General features: G+C 40.5%; 1 protein-coding gene across 2 annotated transcripts in view; it reads left to right on the forward strand.

Annotated features, from left to right (window-relative positions):
- The window catches only part of CRADD (CARD and death domain containing adaptor protein), a 76,213-nt gene extending 58,372 nt beyond the window's left edge, over positions 1-17,841 (forward strand). For both annotated transcript variants that reach the window (XM_021527987.4, XM_031507591.3), the window contains exon 3: positions 17,325-17,841. In XM_021527987.4, coding sequence (XP_021383662.1) covers positions 17,325-17,620 — 296 coding nt within the window. In that variant the 3' untranslated portion in view covers positions 17,621-17,841. The remainder of the gene's footprint in view (positions 1-17,324) is intronic.
- Positions 17,842-20,512: the final 2,671 nt, after the last annotated feature.

A 20,512-nucleotide genomic window follows, 5' to 3' on the forward strand; every position in this document is an offset into this window, starting at 1 on the left:
ATCTGTGCTTTACCCATGTCTAACATATCTATCATCTTCCTCTGCACACTCCACACCTGGGATAACATTACAAGGGATCTCCTCATGTCTTCACAGGCTGCCTCTGTGTCAGGGTCCTTAAATCAAATTGTTTGCTTTGTATCCTCTTGTTGGATAAAATATGTATTTCATATGGTGCTTTGGTAGTGTAAGTATCTTATGAGACATTCTTCCTGCTCGACTGTTTTTTCAACAATATCTGGTTTGAGTTGATGAATCTGAGAACTATAATCTCTATTTTTATTATGAGCTTCTTGGCACTGATGCGTAATAAATTTACTTCGTTACCCCATCCAAGAGAAATACTGCTAAGTTGAGGGTCATGAATGTTTCATATCAATATCCTGTCTTTAATAAATCCTAGTAACTCCTGCAAAAAATCTGTCTGCTTTCTGTTTTGGGATATTCACGAAGAAACATGGAAAAATGAAATATGTTAGTCTGAGACTTCCTAGCTTTTCAGTGCCTGTGTGTCCTTTGTTTTCCTAGTAGATATCTCCAGGATATTCTAACTCATCCGGGCTGGAGCTGAGCCCATAGATGGAATGGGGTTGGTCCATCCATACTTACTGGGACTCACTTTCCAGAATGTTTTCACTTCTAGCATTTTAAAACTCCTGTCCTTTGAATCCTAAATTCTTTATATTTATAAGAGTTTCATACCCAGTCAAATATTTTCTCTCCATGGCAGTGGCAAGCAAAAGACAGTATGAGACTAGAAGTCTTGTAGAGTAGTGGCGGAAAAGCTACGTGATGGGAACCATGTGGTGTGCCTGGCATGTGGCATATGACTGAAGCCTGCAGGCACTGCTGGTGGCACTAGCAAAGACTTTCTCAGCATAATGTTGCCTGGTCCTTAGACTCTGCTAGTATTCCTGTCTTTCCAGCAGGCTGACATCTATGCTGGCAGCTTGTTCTGATTTACTTTGTTGGGGGTGCACAAACAACCCTCAGGGTGAGCTGATGATTTTGCAGTGTGTTCACCTAAAGTGAAAGAAAGCAGATGAAATAAGAATATATTAAGACTGTATGGTTTTATTCTGGTCAGTTTCAGGAGATGATCCATGGGGGCCCTGCTGGTATAAAAACCTGGTAGAGGGGAGGATTACATCTTGCTGTACATCAATAGGTGTAACACCACCTGTTATCCACACCTAAAACTCAGGCTATGTTCTCATAACAAATGAAAGCTATTGCACAGTACTTTCCAAAATTAGCTGTGATACCAAGATTTCAGTTTACTTTGGAAGATGCTACCAGGATGTAATTTTGTAGGTGGGTTTTCTGGGCTGTTATAACTTGTCAAAACACACTTCAATCAGTCAGATTACTGGAATTCCCTGGGGGAAAGCAGCCTTCAGAGGAATTAAAAACATATTGTAGCAGCACAAATAGTTTTCTTGCCTATTGCATAATAGGGTGACTTGCTTGGTTATTCCATGGTTGATCATTTCCACGCTGAAATAAGTATTTGGAAACAATAGTCTAGACTACACTTAATGGCCTGACTTTTTTTTGAAATCACATTTCCAAGTGAGGGAAGAAACCAAATTAAGGTGAGCATAGGAAATTTCTTAATCATCTCGAACCCTGAAAAAAAACTTTTGCTGTTTATGTGGAAGACAGGAGGCATGATTTTGCAATTACAGCCCATGACTAAGACTCTAGAAATCCTGAGTTTTTAGTTCCACCACAGATTTGTCTACTATTCCTTCCTCTCCCTGCCCTCTCCTTTTTAAAAATTGGTCTAGGAGGACCTTGGAGGCTTGTGAAGAAGGAATCATGTTATCTGATGTTGCAGAATATCAGGACCCATTGGTTTTGTTTTGCAACACACCTAGATTTCCTCCCATGAACAACAGTAAGGGTGGATCCAGAATCAGACCATTGTGTGGGTGGGAGTGCAGGACACTTCATGTACTGTATAAATAAAGAGATTATGGGTTAGTATTGCTTCAGACAGAAAATGTCTACAGTACATAAAATACCCTTTGCTTTAGGAAATGGGACTGACACCAGATATTAAAACCTGAAGCTCATAACTTTATTGTTCGTTGTTTGGTTTGCTTTTCAGCTCACAGAGCAATACTTTGCTGCTCTAAATACAGCTAATCACACAAAAAATCAGTGGTGCTATTGCAGTTGCTGTGACTGCCCCTGCTTTGAATGAGATATTCCATATGGAAAGTAGCAATTCCACATAGCATAGCTCAAGGCTCACTGAAGCTAAGGAGGATTGCTGGCTTGGCTGCTGCATGCTTCGTGATGCTTAATTTGGGCTGACACCGTAACATCTGACCCAGTGGTGCTTTATTGCTGGTGTAGGGTTGCTGTGTTCCAGCTACAGTTGCTGGATCAACGTTTGCAGTTGGTCTGCTGAGAAGCGCGCGTGTATACACGCAGTTGGGGTGCTCCTTCCGCTGTTTCCAGGAGCAAGAAAATTCAGAGGTATGGAGGAAAGAGGATGTTGGTTGTTTATCCCCAGAACTCATCATGTTTCCAAGAGCTGTGTTTGTGTTAGTTTGTCTGGAATTTACTTGTGCCAATGAGGTCACAAGGTTGGATTTCCACTTGTTTCATGTTTTGTAGGTAGTTGTTTCATGTTTTGTAGGTAGTTGTTGAGTTTCAGGAGCCTAACACCCTGCTACTGGGTCAGGGTGGCATGGAGTTACATCTTGCTGTGCTAGTGAGCCCTGCTGCACTGTCAGAAGGAGGGATACCCAAAGGAAGCTGTGCTGCCCTGTGGTCGCAGCACAAACTTGGAGACTCTGCTGGAAGGGTCACAGTCAGTTAATAACCTAGCCTTAGAGGACATTCACAGACAAAAATATATGAAGAAACCCCAGCTGATGAAGGAATAAACTAAATAAGTATGTGTTTCTGTCACTGTCTTTTCTGGAACAGTCTTGCCATATGTATTTGCAATTGCAAATGAGATTTAGGCTTGTTTCTATGTCAAAAGCTTTTTTTCATGGGAGATGTGGTACAGCTAGAGTGATGGGTCATCTTCTATACCTGGTAGTGCAGGCTCTGTACCAAGTGAGTTTCTACCTGAGAATTCAAATTTTCATGGTAGTCTCAAAAAGCCCCCAGCAAAATAACTCTTCAACACCACTACCACCAGTTAGAGCAGGAAGATGGTTGCAGACAGATAATTAAAAATTGTGTCATGTTAATTATATAGTCTGGCTAGGTATATGCTCCTGTAATACCAAAAATAATACTTTGAAGGAGGAAATCAGGGAGATGTCTATTTTTGCATTGGTAAAGAGAGCAGCAGTATGAAAACAGCTACGGACTGGTTTGGCAAAATCTTAATCCAGGAGCCGTCATGCTTTGCCAGCTGCTCAGATAAAAGCATGTGAAACAAGGCTGACTCCTGAGTTGACACCAAGACAGCGTGTAGTACATACACACACTCTGTTCTTGTCAGTGACTGAAGGGTCCCAAACCTGCTCAGAGCCCTGCCCATCAATGCCATTGGAAAATCAGTGGCCTCAGGCCTTTTTCTTCTCTGTTACCAACTGCACCCATCTGTGATGCTCTCCCTGTGCATGGGAAGCCTCTGCAGCTTTTGGCTGCTCTGGTCCTCTCCTTGCTCACCAGTGCTTTCCTCCCTCCTTCTCAAACATGGGGAGGCAGTGGGAATTAACACTGGGAAGTGCAGGGCCAACTGACAGAAGGAAAGCCTGACAAGCTGTGCATCTACCCGGAGATATAAGGTGATTTATACATCTGGAACTCTGAAAAGAGGTTGAAAAGATACAGCTCAAGAGAAAAATTCAAGCTGACCTCTTGCCACACAGCTGGAATCTGTGCTAAGTGAAACAGAGGTACCCACATTTCTGCTGCCTTCCACACAAAATGACAGTATAAACTGGACCCTTATTTGGGAAATTTTAAATTTAATATATGGCTTCTGAATCTTACAGTGGAAAACAACAACAATAACAAAAAAAAAAAAAAAAAAAAAAAGCAAAAAAAAACCCCCCCCAAAAAAAAAACCAAACCAAAAAAACCCAGAAAAACAACCAAACAAAACATACCAGACAAAGCTCACTCTTGGTGGAAAATTTTTGTGGGTTTTTTTCCAACAGAAATTGAGGAAATCATTATTCTCTGTGTCACTCTCCTTCCTGCTCAAAAAGTGAGGGAAGGATAGAAAAAGTTGGAGAAGGAAAAGAAAAAAACAAATGCATTTTTTAAAAGTAGGAGGGGATTTTTGTTATGGAAAAACTGCCAACATACCTTTGACAGACAACTCCACCTATCCAGCAGGAGGGCTGCATGCCTGCCCAGCATAGACTGGGGTACAGACCAGCTGCCTTTCCATGGTGGGCAGATGTGGTGGCAGCACATTGTCCCAGCTCCAGAATCCTCCAGCAATTGCAACATGAGGCGGGAAAGAGAAGAGAGATTGAGAAGGTGGCAGAAGGTGGGAATAGACTAAATCAGTGCTAAGAGTAAAAGACCAAAAGGAATCTACGTTGTGAACTGTCCTGGAAAAACGATCACTTTGTGTAAATGCAGACATCAGAATTTGATTCAAAGGCATGTTTTTCCATATTAAACCCAAAGACTTAACAGCAGTGGAAGCAGTGGACAGAGTAGAGGTTAGGTGCAGATATGTACCTATTTGTTTCCATAACATTTCAGCCTTTCTAGCTCAAATAGCAACTGACCCCTTTGGTTGTCGGCTCTCTTTTGTTATCAGTACCTTAGTGGATTTCCATAGTCCAGTATGCTCAGCTCCTTACTCAAGATTATTTGAGACAATCTATTATTTATCTTTATGGGACCTGGTCAATTAAGTCTTTGATTAAAACTGCAGAGGTGAAGCAGGGCTCCATCAGCATCTGAAGATGGACACGTTTCAAAGCTGTGGTGATGAGTAGGAAATCCAGGATAGATGAGCTGCTGGGCTGTTAGCTCCCTTGTTGCTCTTCCATTTTCACCTGTGTAGGCCCAGCTCTTTGGAGTTATTTGAACATAATCATGGCAAACTCTGTGTACATAACCTAATACATACAAAGCCTTTTTTACAACCCACACCTGAAACTGCAAACTGCCTTCCCTAATTATTTGTATTTAGCAGAACATCTCCCCTGCCAGTTGCATGGGGAGTGTCCAGACAGTATAATGTGGAAGCCATAAAAGACAATAGTTCACAGAAAAGACAGGCTAGGAGGCTGATGGTTCAGAGTTCCTGGAAAGCCTGGGATGGTGTATAAATGAGGTAATATCTAAAACATCTTCAAATATGTTTCTAAAGCAAATGTTGCACAATGAAATTAAGGCTGCAAAAGAATAAAAAAATAGAGATGGATTTGTTTTTCTGTTGAACAGGACAAAGATGTTACATTTAATGATTCCCATAGAAAAATATGGACTTCAAAATTAAAGCCACAGCTGTGTTGCCAGTCAAATAAAGTATATTGGGACATACAGAGCTGTAGACCACTGTGTAAAACCTGAGGAGTTCTCACCTCTTTCTAGCAGAGATATATATTTTCCTGGGCTTTCTGGTTTGGTCTAATGTGCACTTTCATGCAGTAATTATCTTTTTTCTCAGGGTCTGAGACTGATGAGCACTGGAGCTGTGCTGCAGATTGCTTCAGCTGCTTCCTGCTGTCCCCACATGTAGCTCTGATCTTACTTGATAGATATTCTCAAGCTGTGTTCCTTAGGGTCTTTAAAAGAGTATTCTGTAGGTTTGCAGAGCTGTACAGTTTTTTTTTTCAGTTGTGTATCTGAGACATTTTTCTATGTTGTTTGAAATTCCTTCATCAAGCTTTTGTTCAGCTGTTCCAAACAGACTTGCTCCCTGTAAAATCTGTACTCCTGCCTTACTTACAGACACAAGCATCTTTTGTTGACTGAGTTTCTCTACTTTCATGTGGAAATACTTGCATGACACAAAGAACCGTATTAAAAATGTCTTCTACTTTCCTTGCTTGGTTTACAGAGTGTCTGTTGAGTCTCTTTGTCAAATGCTTCAGACCTGGATTGTTTAAAAAGGAGATGAAGTGATCTAAGGATACTTGTCCCAAGTCTCACAATTGCCTGCACAGAGCTTCTGCCTGCACAGAGTAAGGCTTTTTAGAGTTTTCAGCTTGACTATTCCCATTAACTTGGCAATTTGGGGCATGAAAACCTTTATATACATATAAATGCCAAGATGCCTCAATCAAGGATTTCTCATGGGGTGCCTGAAGTTCTCAAATGTCTCAAATACAGTATAAATATCACTATGTGATGCCTAGTAAATGGCATGTCTTAAAAAGCCTGAGTTGTAGCAGTACCTTCACGTTCTTGTTGGCCTCTTTTGAGTAGTTAAGAAGCGACCATTTTCAATCAACAAGACTGAAAAAAGATACTTAGATAGGTCAGTCTTGTGGCTTTAGCATATAACTCCTAAACTCTGTAACAGACTTAGAAAGCTCAAATCTCTCAAGATCAGAGAACACCAAAGAATGGCGGCCAAGTTTTCATCTGTCTTCTGCACTTGGTGCTTGTAAACTTGCACATGAACCTTCTGTTATTAGGATTATTTCCACACTTTAAAGTGCAAGTGGAAGGCCCAGTTAGGTGGGTGGGCATTGTGTGGTTGAAAAAAAAAAATTGCAGCACGGCTGGGTTTTCATATGCTGATGTAGTAAGGAAGAAAAGGATGTTGTTGTTTACAATTCTCGTGCTAAAATTTTCAACATTATGAAAAAAGCCTCTTCATTTCTTTGTTTCTGAGTTTGTAGAACCTAAAGGATGTTTGCTTAAGCAAAGAAAAAATTCTTTTTTAAGATTGGCTTTCCACTGTTACCTCTGAGAGGTTCCTGTGATGTCAGTTGTCAAGGAAATAACAGCCCTGCTGTCTTGTTTGGAGCAAGATTTCAGGTTTGGTTCCTTCAGGGACACAAACATCACTTGTATTTCTGCATCTCTGGGACAGAAGAGATTTGTCTAGTTTTTAGTTTTGCCTTTTAGTTTTCTTTCAGCCTTACTTAGATTAGACATAGCTGTGCAAAAATCCCAAACCAAGTAAAACAAATCTTTTATGGTCTGCCGATCTTCCAGCCTTCATTCTGGTGTTAAAACATTTTTATTTCTGATTTGTTAGGTACAAAAGTCAAAGTGATTGACATTTTAATTCTGGATCAAAGTCTGGCAGCTAGTAGACTACAGAACTATGAGGGAAAATGTTCTCTATGCATGAGACATGAAAATTAATTGTTTAAGCAAAATATTTTTTCAGATGTTTAGGTTTTGCATATGAATCATCGCACTAATACTAGCATAAATCTTCTAAAAATAGCCTAAGTAATGCAAATATTTGCCAATACCTTGTTTAATTTTGAATTTACTTCAGTTCCTTTGGCAAAATGCTATTACTGAGTGAGTAGAAAAGTAATTGGGTCCTTAGCCCTCGAGTGCATGGTTGCAGCTGTGAGTCATCGCCTTACTTTCCATGCTGCCTGGGGTTCTCTAATGACTGCAGAGGATCAGCGTGTTGTGTCACCCAGCACCAGCCTTGTCACAGGGCAGCCACGAGCCCCGCCGCTGAGCACGTGGCGCAGGGAGTTATGTCACTGCTGACTCAAGGGGGGGAAGAAGTGCTCATCCAGTCCCTGCTGGCGTAAAGTGCTCTCTGAGGTAGGACCTCAGTTTCAGAAATTACTTCACCCATGCTCCCATTTTCACCCTTTTCATACCAGGGTCAAGTGACAGATCCATAACCTCAATTTGTGGAAATGAATTTTTTAAAAGGGAATGAATCTGACTTGCATGTATCTAAGACTTTCATATACTTCAATTAAGATTTTGAAAAATTAGGGGGATTTGTGTGTACATACGTACATATACATATATGTGCCACACACAAATACATTCCCACATTTGCTTTACAGAGAACTAAGTCTTGTGGCTGTGACCTTCTAAAATTACAGATCTATTGGATAGCTAAAATTGCTATTGGGCAGTATGGATCTGTGAAACCAGCCGTGAGATTCCAGGTTGGTTTCTTGTGTATCTTCAACTGACTTGGCACTTGAGAGGGCTGGGTGTGATGCTGAGCCTCCCATTCATCTGAAAATGGAGAGAAGCAGGTGATGCCACCTCAAGCCCTCCTTCCTGACACTCATGGAAAGCTCTGTTTTCTGACTCAGGCTGTTCAATTGCATTTGGCAAGACAGGCATAGCAACTGACGGTAGATGAGCATTGTACTTTAATACCACCACCTTTTTTTTTCCTGTGGATTTTAAAATGTCAAAAAGTCTACTAAAGTTCATAAGCATTTAGAGCACTGATACAAAAAATGGAAGTAAAAAAGAAACCAGCAGGGGTCTACATCCCTCTTGCTTATGGCATTTTGTGAAGTCTTTTACACCTATGCAAAATATCTTTAAAGAGACACTAAACTAACCTGTTGCACTTTGTTTATTTGTTTTGCATGGATGTAAGTGATTAAATAAAATGCCAAGCAGTGGAGGATTCAGCAGAATGATAGTACTGTTTTAGCTCGCTCTGTGTGGCTTGTTTTGTTAATATATGTTTGAGGTCAGGAAGGAATGCAGACTCACTTTGCTATAATATGTGCAGTATTAATTTTGGTTTGACACCTGCCAGGCAAAGATCCTCACCAGCCAAAGGCATTATTCACAACGGAGCTCCATCTGTTGTGCAGATCTTTGATTCTGATATTTCTAATTACTTGAGCCAAAGCAAAAAGAAGAGCCAACTTGAAGTAAAAAAAGTCTTGAGGAGGAATGAATAGTTCCGTCAAGGCTAAATATAATGGCTTATTGTCACATTCGGTTTAAGTCCCGCAAGGGCAACATGTGTGATTAGTTTTGTTTTAGGAGAAAACAGTCCTTCATACTGGCAGTGTTGTTGTTGTTGTTGCATGAAAGTAAAATTGATAGCTAAAGTTCAAGCACATGATTTTATTACTGAAATGCTGTAGTCGATAGGAAAGTTGCTAGGAAAAAATATTTACTTACTTATTGTACTCAGCAGATTAAAAGCCTAAGGAGTCTTTGATTCTTGCGTGCAAAGGAGCAGCAGGATTAACACTTGCCTCAGCTCTTTGAAAGACAGCTTGGGCTTTTCGAAATAAGCATTCAAGTAATGTCTGTCAAAAGCAGTTAGCTTCCAATCCCCTGACAAAAGTTGCATGATGATTTTGTCACCTCGCTGACAAAGCAATCATTAATTGCTCCAGTTAGCTTTGTTTTTCATTTAGAGTGGGTGAATTAATCTGTCAGAGCTGCCCAACCCACAAGGATAAACATTTGCCTCCTATGATACCATGAGAAGTCTACAACAAATATGAATGTATTTTATGATAATCACAACTTCATGCAATCACCTGCTGATCATTTATTTTTATTTGTGATAGCGTGGAGAAGGAACTTGACTAAGAAATTATGGGCCTGTGGGCTTCAGATCTATAATTAATGGTTGAAAGTTCTGTATTATCAAGCACCATTCAATTCACTAGGAACTGCAGAACATTGAAAACTATGTAGAAATGCAGTGACATACTTCAGAATTTGATCTTTTTCAGCGTTATTTGTAGTGTTGACTGTTGGCATAACTGCTGGCCTGTAAAACAAAAACTCTCATCTCTACTCTTTCAGACGAACAGGTGTTTTTGTGCTGTCTAGTAGTTCCTGAAAGCTTGACTGTTCCAGAGAACTTAACAATTGAGTAGATATTTCTTTTTTCCCTTAGTGTATTGCTGCATGCTGAACCTGTTCAAGCATTTATATCAAAGGTACACTGCAAAGATGCCATCATTAGCTGTGGTTTCAGTGCTCATGCATATTGCTTACTTATGTATAACAATATAGAAATTAGTAGAAAATATCAAGCAAATTTTACTTCTACTTCAGTGTCTAGAGCAATATAAAATGCACGGTATAAAGCCACAGTATGATTAAATCTAATCCTGCCTGTAATGTAGGGTCATTCTTCCTGAAAAGAGAGTAGACATTATATAATGTTGTGTTTCTGTTTACTTTGCATATGTGCTCTTTTCCTTGCTTGTATCTACAGCTGCCATTTATTTATTAAATTAATTACTTGATCTTGTGGTATGTAGCAGCACAGAAATACTGTGTGGGATTGTAGTTAATTTATTTTCATGGGAGACAAAATAACATCCACTCTATCAACTGCTGAAATTTCCTCCCTGCTGTTTCCAGTAAAATGTGAACGAAGATGTGAAAACCCAATCTCTTTCGGTTCCTTAAACACAGGGATTGGTCCCTATGGCTTGAAAAGGTTGGAAATTGAAAAGAGAATTAATTCATTTACAGACTTCTTGACAATCTGTTTAATGTAGATTAGTACTGAAGATTATCAGTATAGCAGAGATCTGTAGAGGTACAAAACCTGTAGGAGAGATTAAAAAATGTTCAAGATAACTGCATAGCTACTGAAACTGAATAGTGGGAATACAACTGAAAACTTTTGTCATGAAACCTGAATGTTTATGTTTCAGATTTTAGCAGTCTATTTCCACATCTGCAGCTACTAGGCAGTCCTTAGTAAGTGATAAAGAATATATGAATTAGCTGCTGGTACTGAGCCAAAATAGAAACATTTGTGTTCTTGAATTGCCTGTAGATTTACAGAATTTTATGCTGTTTTTTTTTACCCTAATACCCAAAATGTACTTAATGTCACAAAGTGTGGTGTTTTAGAGCTCACAGAGGAGAAGAGCTGCCAACAAATGAAGATATATGTACTTTTTAATTACACCACTAATGCAGAATCCCAGCAAGCTTTTGGCAGAAAGGACCTGAATTTAGTACCTTGGGTGGACTGTGCTTCACTTCAGGGAAGTGCCATAGATTTGGTTACCAAAGGATCATGGTCACAATTTACTCTGCATATTGGCTGTCATGTAGATTGGTAGATTCCAATTTGCTAAAAATAAGACAGAGAACTTAGTATCTTCTAATGCAAGTCATAAAAACCAGCACAATGAGGAAGAATGCAGCTGGTCTTAAAAATTTATTTCATATTTGCTTTCATTTTGATTAGTGCCTTTCATAATTTATTTAAGATACTTGGAAATGTAAATTACCATGACAGAAGTATGCTTAAATGTTTTATGATCACTAATTGACAGAAGTTGGTCTTATTCATGAAAATTCCATATATAATGTTTGCATTCATCAGATCAGAAGTTACCAAGTTACAGAAATTGTGAAGCATAACTACTCAAACAAAAATAAAATTCTCCTGTCTGGCACTCCAGTCATTCATGGCTGCAGGTTGGCTTATGAATTTGAATGTGATGTAGGAAGAGGACAGGCATTTGCCTGCAGTTTCACCTGTTAATATAGTGTTGGAAGAGAGCAGCTGAACATAAAAGCAGCACAGCAGCTGTACAAATGGAGACTTCCTGTAACTTCCCAACTTTTCTAACAAATCAAGCCAAGCCAAGCCATCCCCTGCAATTACCCAACAACTTCTCTTTCCTCCATCCTTCTCATCAGGATCTCCACCATAATCTTGTGTTTTACTTCAATGACCTGTAGCACTTAACTGGGGTCCCCCAAAATGCTGCTTCTCTGCTGTCCCTTTCATCCAGCATCTCTGGCAGCTCAGGGTAGTTGCAGCCTCTAGAAATCTCCAGTCACTCCATTAGTGGGAGTGTTATGTAGTGTCCTTCAGTTCAGGTTCTGCAAGCCTGCCTCGCTGCTCATGGCAGCCTGTCCCAACAGGATCTGCTACGCCTTGTCTTCCATCATCACACACTCTCATTGTTTTGCTCACTCCAAGGGGATTTTACTCTAAAGCAAATATACCTGTTTATGTGTTAATGTTTACTGCTGTGGCATTCAGTCAGTAAATAATTTCTGTAACAACACAGCTGCCAAAACACACAGCACACAGCCTTGGCAGCCATGCCCATTCTGCACTCAGTGCTGGGTCTGTGGCTCAGGCTGGTTGAATGAGTGGGCTGCAGGGAAACAGAACCTCGCGCTAGATTCATTATTATGTATGTTTTCCTTTAGCTGAAGTGCCCCACATGACGCTGATGGCATGTTAGCCATGATGGTTCTGAGAAGCTGCAGAGCTCCTTTTAGCTTAACTTCCTCTAGTAACCAGGGCCATGCACTCCTCTGCTGTGGGGTGTTGTGTGTATGCATGTACCCCTAGTAGCTTCTGAACCTCTTGTCCAAAATCAAGAAGCCTATCTATTTGCTGTTGAGAAGAGGAGCAGTTTCATGAGTGTCTTGAGAACAGGTAAGCTGCTGGAGAAGACCTGAAGTCAGCTGTAGGATTCACATCCTGGGGGTGGAAATTAGGCTTCTTTGGTTTGCTGCTTGTAGAACCTCTTAATCTAACTTTACCACTTCTCAGGGAAGAACTGTTCTCCAGATGCCTGAAAAGATGATTAAAGAGGAGTCTGAAATATTTGCTTTGAACTCTTCAGAAATTATTACTAGGATTTGATAAGAGGATTAAGTGAACAGTTAGTGTCTTGAGTCCAGATCAGGAAGGACTCCATACACCTAGCAGGGGGAGATGCTGAGGCCAGATGCATGTCCAAGCAGGACTCTTTACAGTCCCATTCCAGTTATGCAGTGTTTGAAGACCAGACTCACCAACATGTTTTAGATGTGATTATATAAAAATTAGAACATTTTCCTAGTATTATTCCTGCCAAGGCCTCTTGCATCCTTCATTTCAGCATACTGCTTGATTCGCAGGAGAGTTTTCTCTCAAGCAGGTGCTGTACTGGAGGCTAGGGTCAAGCATTCTTGACCCTTCCAGGGAAATCTTTATCTTTTTTATGTAATGATTTTCTAGGAGAAATGGAGTGTGTTTGTGCACTTCAGCATTAGAATGGGCAGCTCAGAGATAGCTGGATTCCCATTTCCTCTTCCAGGGCTTCTTCTGTCTTATACTACAAGACTGTACATGGTCATTTAAGTGGATAAAATACTGAGGAAGTGCTGGAAGCAGACACGAATCTGCAGAAACACCTTTCCCAACAGACAGATTTATTAATTATTAGATAAAAGAGGGGCCATAATATATCATTGACTCTTCAGTTGTCTCCTGAACTGTCTGTGGCATTATTCTTGTAGGATTAGGCAGCAACTGACTGAGACTTTTTCAGTACTTTGGATTCAGATGCAATTTCTATCCAAGTCCCTTTTACACAGCAAAAGCCAAAAAGTTGCATTTGTGTTAAAATGTATTGACTTTGCAGGGGAGAAGTCTCTCTGAAACTCCAACAAATGCTTTTGGTCATGCACAAAGAAGTCACACGTATGTGGAGAAGGGTCCTTTAGATAAAATTGTAAGGCACTTTGGGTCCCAGCAGTTCTGAGGAATCAACTGGGTGCTTTGGAGGTCACCCAGAAATGTCTCAGCTCTTTTGGCTGTTGTCTCCTGTGTGGACTTTTATCTTACATCCTCCCATTTGTGCCAAGTGGGACACAGCTGAGGTGAGCTTGTTTTTTGTCACCCTGATTTTTCCGGTATCTTCTTGGAGTCTCCTACTTAAAGCTAAAGAGGTTCTGAAGAAAAAGAAATGCAAAATGTTGACTCTCTGCCTTTGCCCCACGTGGTTTTGTATCTTTGTTATCTGGGTGACTCTGTTTTGTCTGGTCTGTATCTGTGATACTATTTATATCCAGTTCTGTTTCCTATCCACACTCACCAGCACCATTGTAACTCTTGGTCTGTGCAGTGGTCTGGAAGTACAGATGTACACACAGGCCAGAAGTTGTCAGCATCTCCTGTTTTTTGACTGGAACAGCTAGGATAAAGCTTAGTGTGGATGAGCTTCCTTCACCGGAGATGGGGAGAAGCACATTCCCTTGTGCTACAGCTTTGAGTAAAAGGAGTCACAGGTCTTTCTCTGGGTCAATTTCAGCTTCACAACCAGAGTGGAGAGTGTCCTTCCTGTCTCCAGCCCTATGGAAGGGGATTTTCATGGTCCCAAGAACCACGCCGCCAGCTGCCTGGTGGTCCCAGGGGAGAAGCTCTGCACCAGGCTGGCTCTCTCCCCAGCACAGAGCTGTTTGTTGGCACCTCATTCCTCAGGATCTGAGTGGCTTCAGCATGAGCAGTGAGACTTCAGCCTCTAAATCTCTGCAGCGTGTGGCCCTGGCACTTCGCAGCCTAGACCATGCCCACAGCTGGACAGTGTTACACTTGGTGCTCTCCTGGAGGTGACAGCAGCACAAATTGCCTTCTCCAGGACAACCCTCAACACCCTCTGGTGGTGCCCCAAGCCCCATTTCTTCCACGTCTTCCCATTTTTAACAGTGCAATCCTCGTTTTGCTAAGCAGAAGCACATGCCTGACAGAAGCACATATACACCTACTCATCGGAGCCACCTAGAGCAAAGAAAAACCTGACCTTTTTTTTTTTTCAAAAATGAGGTCTCAGTATCCTAAAAGTACCTTTCAAAGGTATCTTTCAAAGGTGATTTTGCTCTAATCTCATTACCTCCCTCAGGCAGTTCCTGACAAGAGGAGATTATAAATGAGAGTTTGTAGTAACCATAGCTAAAAATATATATCTTTAATATTTTTGCAATATATTCAAAGCAGTTTGGGCATGAACACAGAGAACTCACTTCACATCAAATGCCATTATGTTTATTGAATTAGGAGTAGTATTAATCCTAGAACATATCCAGTTCTTTTTGTGATTTTGCATTTGTTATAACTGAAAGATATCACTAAATATTTATTCTATACCTCTAAATAACATTGCCTGTCATGTAATATTTATCTCCAGCTTTCCACAGTGTTTTCTATCAGAGCTGAAAATGAGCTATCACAGAAAATAAAATGGGACTGAAATACCAGTCCTTTGTATTAAATTTAACATTTGGCTTCTGTCCCAGAGTTTTCCACATCCATATTAGAATCAGATGGTAGCATAAGATGAAAAGATCTCCTGGATGGGTTTTATTCTGATTCTTATTAAAGGGCTGATAACAGACTGAAGGCAAGATACTTCTTGTAGTAAAAAAGCCTGCCTAATATCAAAGGCTGGATGGACAAAGGCTGATATGTATTATTATTAGGCCTTCCTGCTTGATCACATCTCATTATCATAAAATCATTCTGCTAGTGGATGTGACATATGAAAACTTCAGTGTGAGAGCAAAAAGCCCAGACTGGCAGGTATTACTGCTGTGGGTACACAGTAGCTACCATAAGCCAAAGAAAGGGTTTAATATCAAAAAGTATTGTCGATGACAACGCAGTGTAACTATATTTATTTTCTTCTCAACTATTTGCATTCATGAAAGATTCTGCCTTGTCCTGACATATCTGTGAAACTGGTATCACATCTGATGTGACAGCATAGGGCAGCCCCACAGGTATTGCTCAGCCTTCTTCAGAAGTTGTGCATCCTCTGCCCTACCCACAAACCAGTACTTGCCCCAGATTCCTTTGGCAGTCTGGAGACAGAAAGAGCAAAGAGACCTAAATATTCTTCAGAAAGCAATTTTCTCTTTACTCAAAGCAGCTTTGTATAGTTCTTGTGTATTATTTGGCCAAAATTGTACAAGCATTTGCAGGCTCTGGGTGTTTTATGCAAAAACAATTACTTTTGATAAAATGAAGGAATGGTGCTTTCTGGAGTTTCTCTTCTGCTGTAGTGGAGACTGTGAGCATGATATTGGAGCTATAAATTAGATTTTGCAAAGCCGCATTTCTGAAGGGAGTCTGCTGCTTCAGACCAACAGGCTCTAATCAGCATTTTTCAAGGGGATATTTTGCCTGTGTTTTGTTGCAGTATCTTCAGCAAGAGAAGTAGAGCAGCAATTGCAGACTGCATTGACTCCTTATTTCAGCTTTTGATCACAAAGACTATTGAAAAACAAATATGCTTTGTAGGTATTTTATGCTGCTTTTCTAAATGTACCTTTTTAAAGGCTAGCATATGGTTTGAACTTATAGGCAGAGAATCATTTCACTGTCACTGGCTGTTTACAGTATCAATATCAACATTTGAGCTTATACCAAATGCTCCTTTTACAATCAGTAGAGAAATGTGCACATTTAGAGGAATCTAGTTAATTAATCTAGTTATTTTAGTCATCTTCTTTCCAGTGAAAGAGTTTGTATTTTAAAAGTGTCTATTTCTCTTCTCAGTAATAATTAATCATAGCATATTTAGTTCAGGTTTTCTTTTAATTATCAGATTATCCTGGGGAACACATAAAGAGATCAGTTGTGTATGCAACAAAAGCTTGATTCAGTCCCTACAAGATTTTTACTGCTGGTAATTACAGCTATCTTAATGCTTCCTATAAAGGCTGTTTTGGTAGTTGTATTGATCCTGCCCTCCTCATGTACCAGTTCAACGTAAAGCATCTTTTTGGATAAAGAGTGCATTCTCTTGGGTACGTGAACAATCCTAAGGGACTTAACATCAGGCAAGAATCTGAGAAAAAATGGGACCTCCTTGCATTCTTCTGAAAACATCTTCAGGGAGGTCAGATGAATGGAGCTGTGGCACATACATACCTGATTTCAGGAGTGTTGCAAGAACTGAGAATGAGAACTGAGGGATAAGGAAGCATAATTTGTATTTGTGAACAGTGTTGATGCCCTGTTCATTTGGGTTCACCTGAACCATTCTTATGGATTCATTCAAATAGAGGAAAACCCCTCAAGGCTGGTCTCCTCAAGATGAGTTTACCATATATGACAGGGCAGAAAGGGTAAGTAGCATCTTAGGACAGAATTTCCTGTGAACAACTCTCAGGAAAAAAAAAATAGCGTAATAACTATTAACTAAGGAATAAGAGTTATTTCTGAAATGTATAAACAGAGTCACAGAATATTAGTAATAAGGTATTATTGGTCCCATGTTTGTCACTTGTCACTGTATCATACTGGTGCAAGCACATTGAGGGTGATGGCTGCTGGAAGCAGGTTCCTTGAAAACCTTTCTTGTTCACTACCCCGAAATCTATAATTACTTTTGGAAGTCTTTGCTTTGGTGTACAGCTCTGATGTCTGGATTACTGACATCCAAAACCGCAAGGCTCCCTAGTATGGTCTACTGAGCACTAGTTTTCCTCTGGTTAATCTTCTGGTTGATTATGTAATTAATTTTTCTAGGTAAATATATATTCTGTTTATTTAATGAATTATTTCACCTCAGCTTTGCTCATGCTTATTCCCTCCTTTGTCAAGGTTATTAATTAAAGAGTTAATTCCCATTAACTCTTGCAGCATTGCCTAGTGACACATATGTTTTTTCTTTCTCTTTTTTTTTAATCTTTTATAGATTTAACTGAAGTTGCACCGTGCATTTTGAAGATGTCACCAACAGATCAGCAGTTGAACAAGCTGGCGAGGAGGCTGGGACCTGAATGGGAGCATGTAGCTCTGTGCTTGGGTTTGTCCCATACTGACATCTATCGATGTAAAGTCAATCACCCGCACAACCTGCAGTCACAGATCGTAGCTGCATTTGTCCTGTGGAAACAGCGGCTGGGGAAAAAAGCAACAATCCAAAGTCTGCACTCCAGTCTGATGGCAGAGGAAGTGGATCCTTCAGTGATACAGTACATGCTTGAGTAAAGCCATGCTATTTATTCAGAGCATCCACGTATTTCGTTAAACTAAGTAAAGAGGATGGAAATGTATGTTGAAGATTGGATGCTTCAAGCTGTAAAAAAAGTGGAATTGGGAACTGTGATTTTATTAAGCTGAAACATTCCAGTTTTCTGTGGCATCTTGTGACTTGTAATTCTTTTCATGCCAGATTAATTTTTAGCAGGCATTAAAAAAATGGATCACTCTTTCCTGTTCCCTTTTGTGCTATTTCAGTGGGGATATAAAGTGACAAAGTTCTTGCAAGCAAGCAGGCCTGCAGTGAGTTCAGCGAGGTTTTTGATTTCACTGAGGGAATAAGACTGGGTTTAACTTATTTTCTGGACTATGTATGGAGCCTTTTTACTGCTGTTTCATGCTAGTTCTCTGATATTACAGCAAGAAATGAGACTAATCACCATTACTAATTTAACAATTTTACAACAGTTATTGCAGGTGGCTAATTTCACATTTATAAAAGTTTCAGCATGTACAGTTTTTTGCTAGGATAGATGGCTGCCACTTTGGTCTGCCTTTGAAAAAGGCCCTAAGTGGAAGTAGCAGGAATGTAGTGTGCCTGTGAGGGTTTCTGCCATTATAATTGAGGTGTAGGTTTCTGCAGGCAGGCCCTATGTGCATATGCCTTGTCACAGGTGGGGAGTTTTCAGGGAAGACACACAGTAGAAAAGTGACCAGAAGTAGGCAGGAACTGATTAAACTGAGCAAGAAGCATCTTAAAACAGGAGACAACTTCTAAGTTGTCCATGTTTGTCTCTGCTAATAAAGTGGGAGACCTTGGGTGCCTGCAGAGTCTTTGAACTGTGCTCGATATCCAGGCAGCCTTGATTCATGGTGAGGTCAAGCATCCATAGGCACATTGCTCTGGCGACTGCACACCCAACAGGGTAGTGAATTCTGCAGGTCCTTTCTGGTCAAGATGCTCTCAATGCTCTTCCTCCAACTTCCCTCCAGCCATCCACCAGGCTCATTGGCTTTCTACCAGATTTCTGCACCTAGCGGGGGCAGCTTTGACACTGCTATCCTCAGTTCTTTACCAGTGTAATTATACCACCAATGAAGATAAGATTTTATGCAGAAAAACAGTGAAGCTTGTGCTCTTCTCCTCCTTGCCTTCTGTCATGGAGATTTTATTTCTGCTGGGAAAAAATACTGAGGTCTTTGCTGGCCAGGCAAGGGAGGATCAGTCTGCAGGATACCCAAAGGTAATGGGAGTGACCAGATGCTCTCTGAGACCTAATGATAAGAGACAGAATACATTTGAATTCTCTCTGAGCAGTTTGCTGTACAGTAAATGAAGAACAGGATTTTCATGCTGAGTTTCTAGGTCTATTTATGAGCAAGTTACTTTATACAGTTTCATCTACAGAGTCATTGCCAAAGAACTTCCCATCCTGCAAAATTTGCTCTAATTTCACAGCATAACAGCCTTGTCTGAAGTTTTTACTGGGGCGAGAATGAACTTCACTGCTTTTAATTTTTAGAAGTTTGTTCTTTTAATATGCAAATTTTGAAATACATGGGAAATTAGAAAGATAAAAGAGATTTAAAAGAAATCTTATGATGCCTTGGTTTTTAGAAGCATGGAAACAGAAGATATATACTGGCAGGATCTGGCTCCTGCAGGTTCTGAAGCAATCTGGTAATATTTTGGTTTTAATCTTCTGTATAGAGTTCCAACCTTCAGTAAATTGTGATACTGTTATACCTCACTGAGATCTTAACTGGGCATATCCTACTTCCAGAGATTAACTATATCAAAAAATTCCAGTTAAACAAGGTTAATCAATTTAGGGTTTGGGTTTGGTTTGTTTTTTTTTTTTTTAATGATGCTTTAGTGCCAACATGTTCTTTTTTAGATGGAAAATCATCCCAGAGCAGGTGTACAGACATTTGGCAAATTCATATGAGCACAGCCCAGCACAGGGAGTGAGATGAGGATTTTGAAGCAATTCTGACAGTGAGACTGACAGGAACATGGTTTGCATATTAGGGAGGAGAGGCAGTCTTCCTGGCAGCAATTTGGAGGAAAAAAAGCTAAAGATCGTTGACAGGAGGAACTACTGAAAATGTGATTTAGAGGAAGAAGTTGACTCCCAGTGTCATAAATGTAAGTACCTTATCTTGCTCTGAACCAACAAGGACCAAGTCTGAACACAGACTGGCCTTCAAGGCAGCTCATCCCCAGTTAACTTAGAATGAGCACAGTGCTCCAAGGAGGCAACCAGTCTGAGCAGTAAAGTAATGTAATGGGCACACTCACATGACCCTGGTACCTTCTTCTCTGGGTGAACTTTGCATTTCATGTCATGAAATCATAGGATGGTTTGGGTTGAAAAGGACCTCCAAGATGATCTAGCTCCAGCACATCTGCCATGGGCACTTTTCAGTATTCCAGTTTGCTCAAAGCCCAATCCAGCCTGGCCTTGAACGCTTCCAGGAATGAGGCATCCAAACATCTGGGCAATCTGTTCCAGTGCCTCATCACCCTCACAATTAAGAATTTCTCCCTAATATTTAGTCTAAACCTACCCTTTTCCAGTGTGAAGCAACTCTTCCTTGTCCTATCACTACATGTCCTTGTAAAAAGTCCCTCTCCAGCTTTCTTGTAGGACCCTTTTAGGTAGTGGATGGTGCTATAAGGTCTTCCCATAGCCTTTTCTTCTCCAGGCTGAGCAGTCCCAACTATCATAGCCTTTCCTCATAGGAGTGGTGCTCCAGCCCTCTGGTCCTCTTGATGGTGCTTCTCTGGACTCACGCCAGTACTTCTGTGTCCTTCCTTATGTGGACTCCAGAGCTGTTAGCAGCATTCCAGGTGGGGTGGTCTTGTGAGAGTGGAGAAGAGGTAGAGAATCACCTCCC

This window comes from Lonchura striata, chromosome 1A (assembly GCF_050655825.1).
Source record: "Lonchura striata isolate lonStrDom1 chromosome 1A, ASM5065582v1, whole genome shotgun sequence".
In the NCBI taxonomy this organism is placed as follows: domain Eukaryota; kingdom Metazoa; phylum Chordata; class Aves; order Passeriformes; family Estrildidae; genus Lonchura; species Lonchura striata.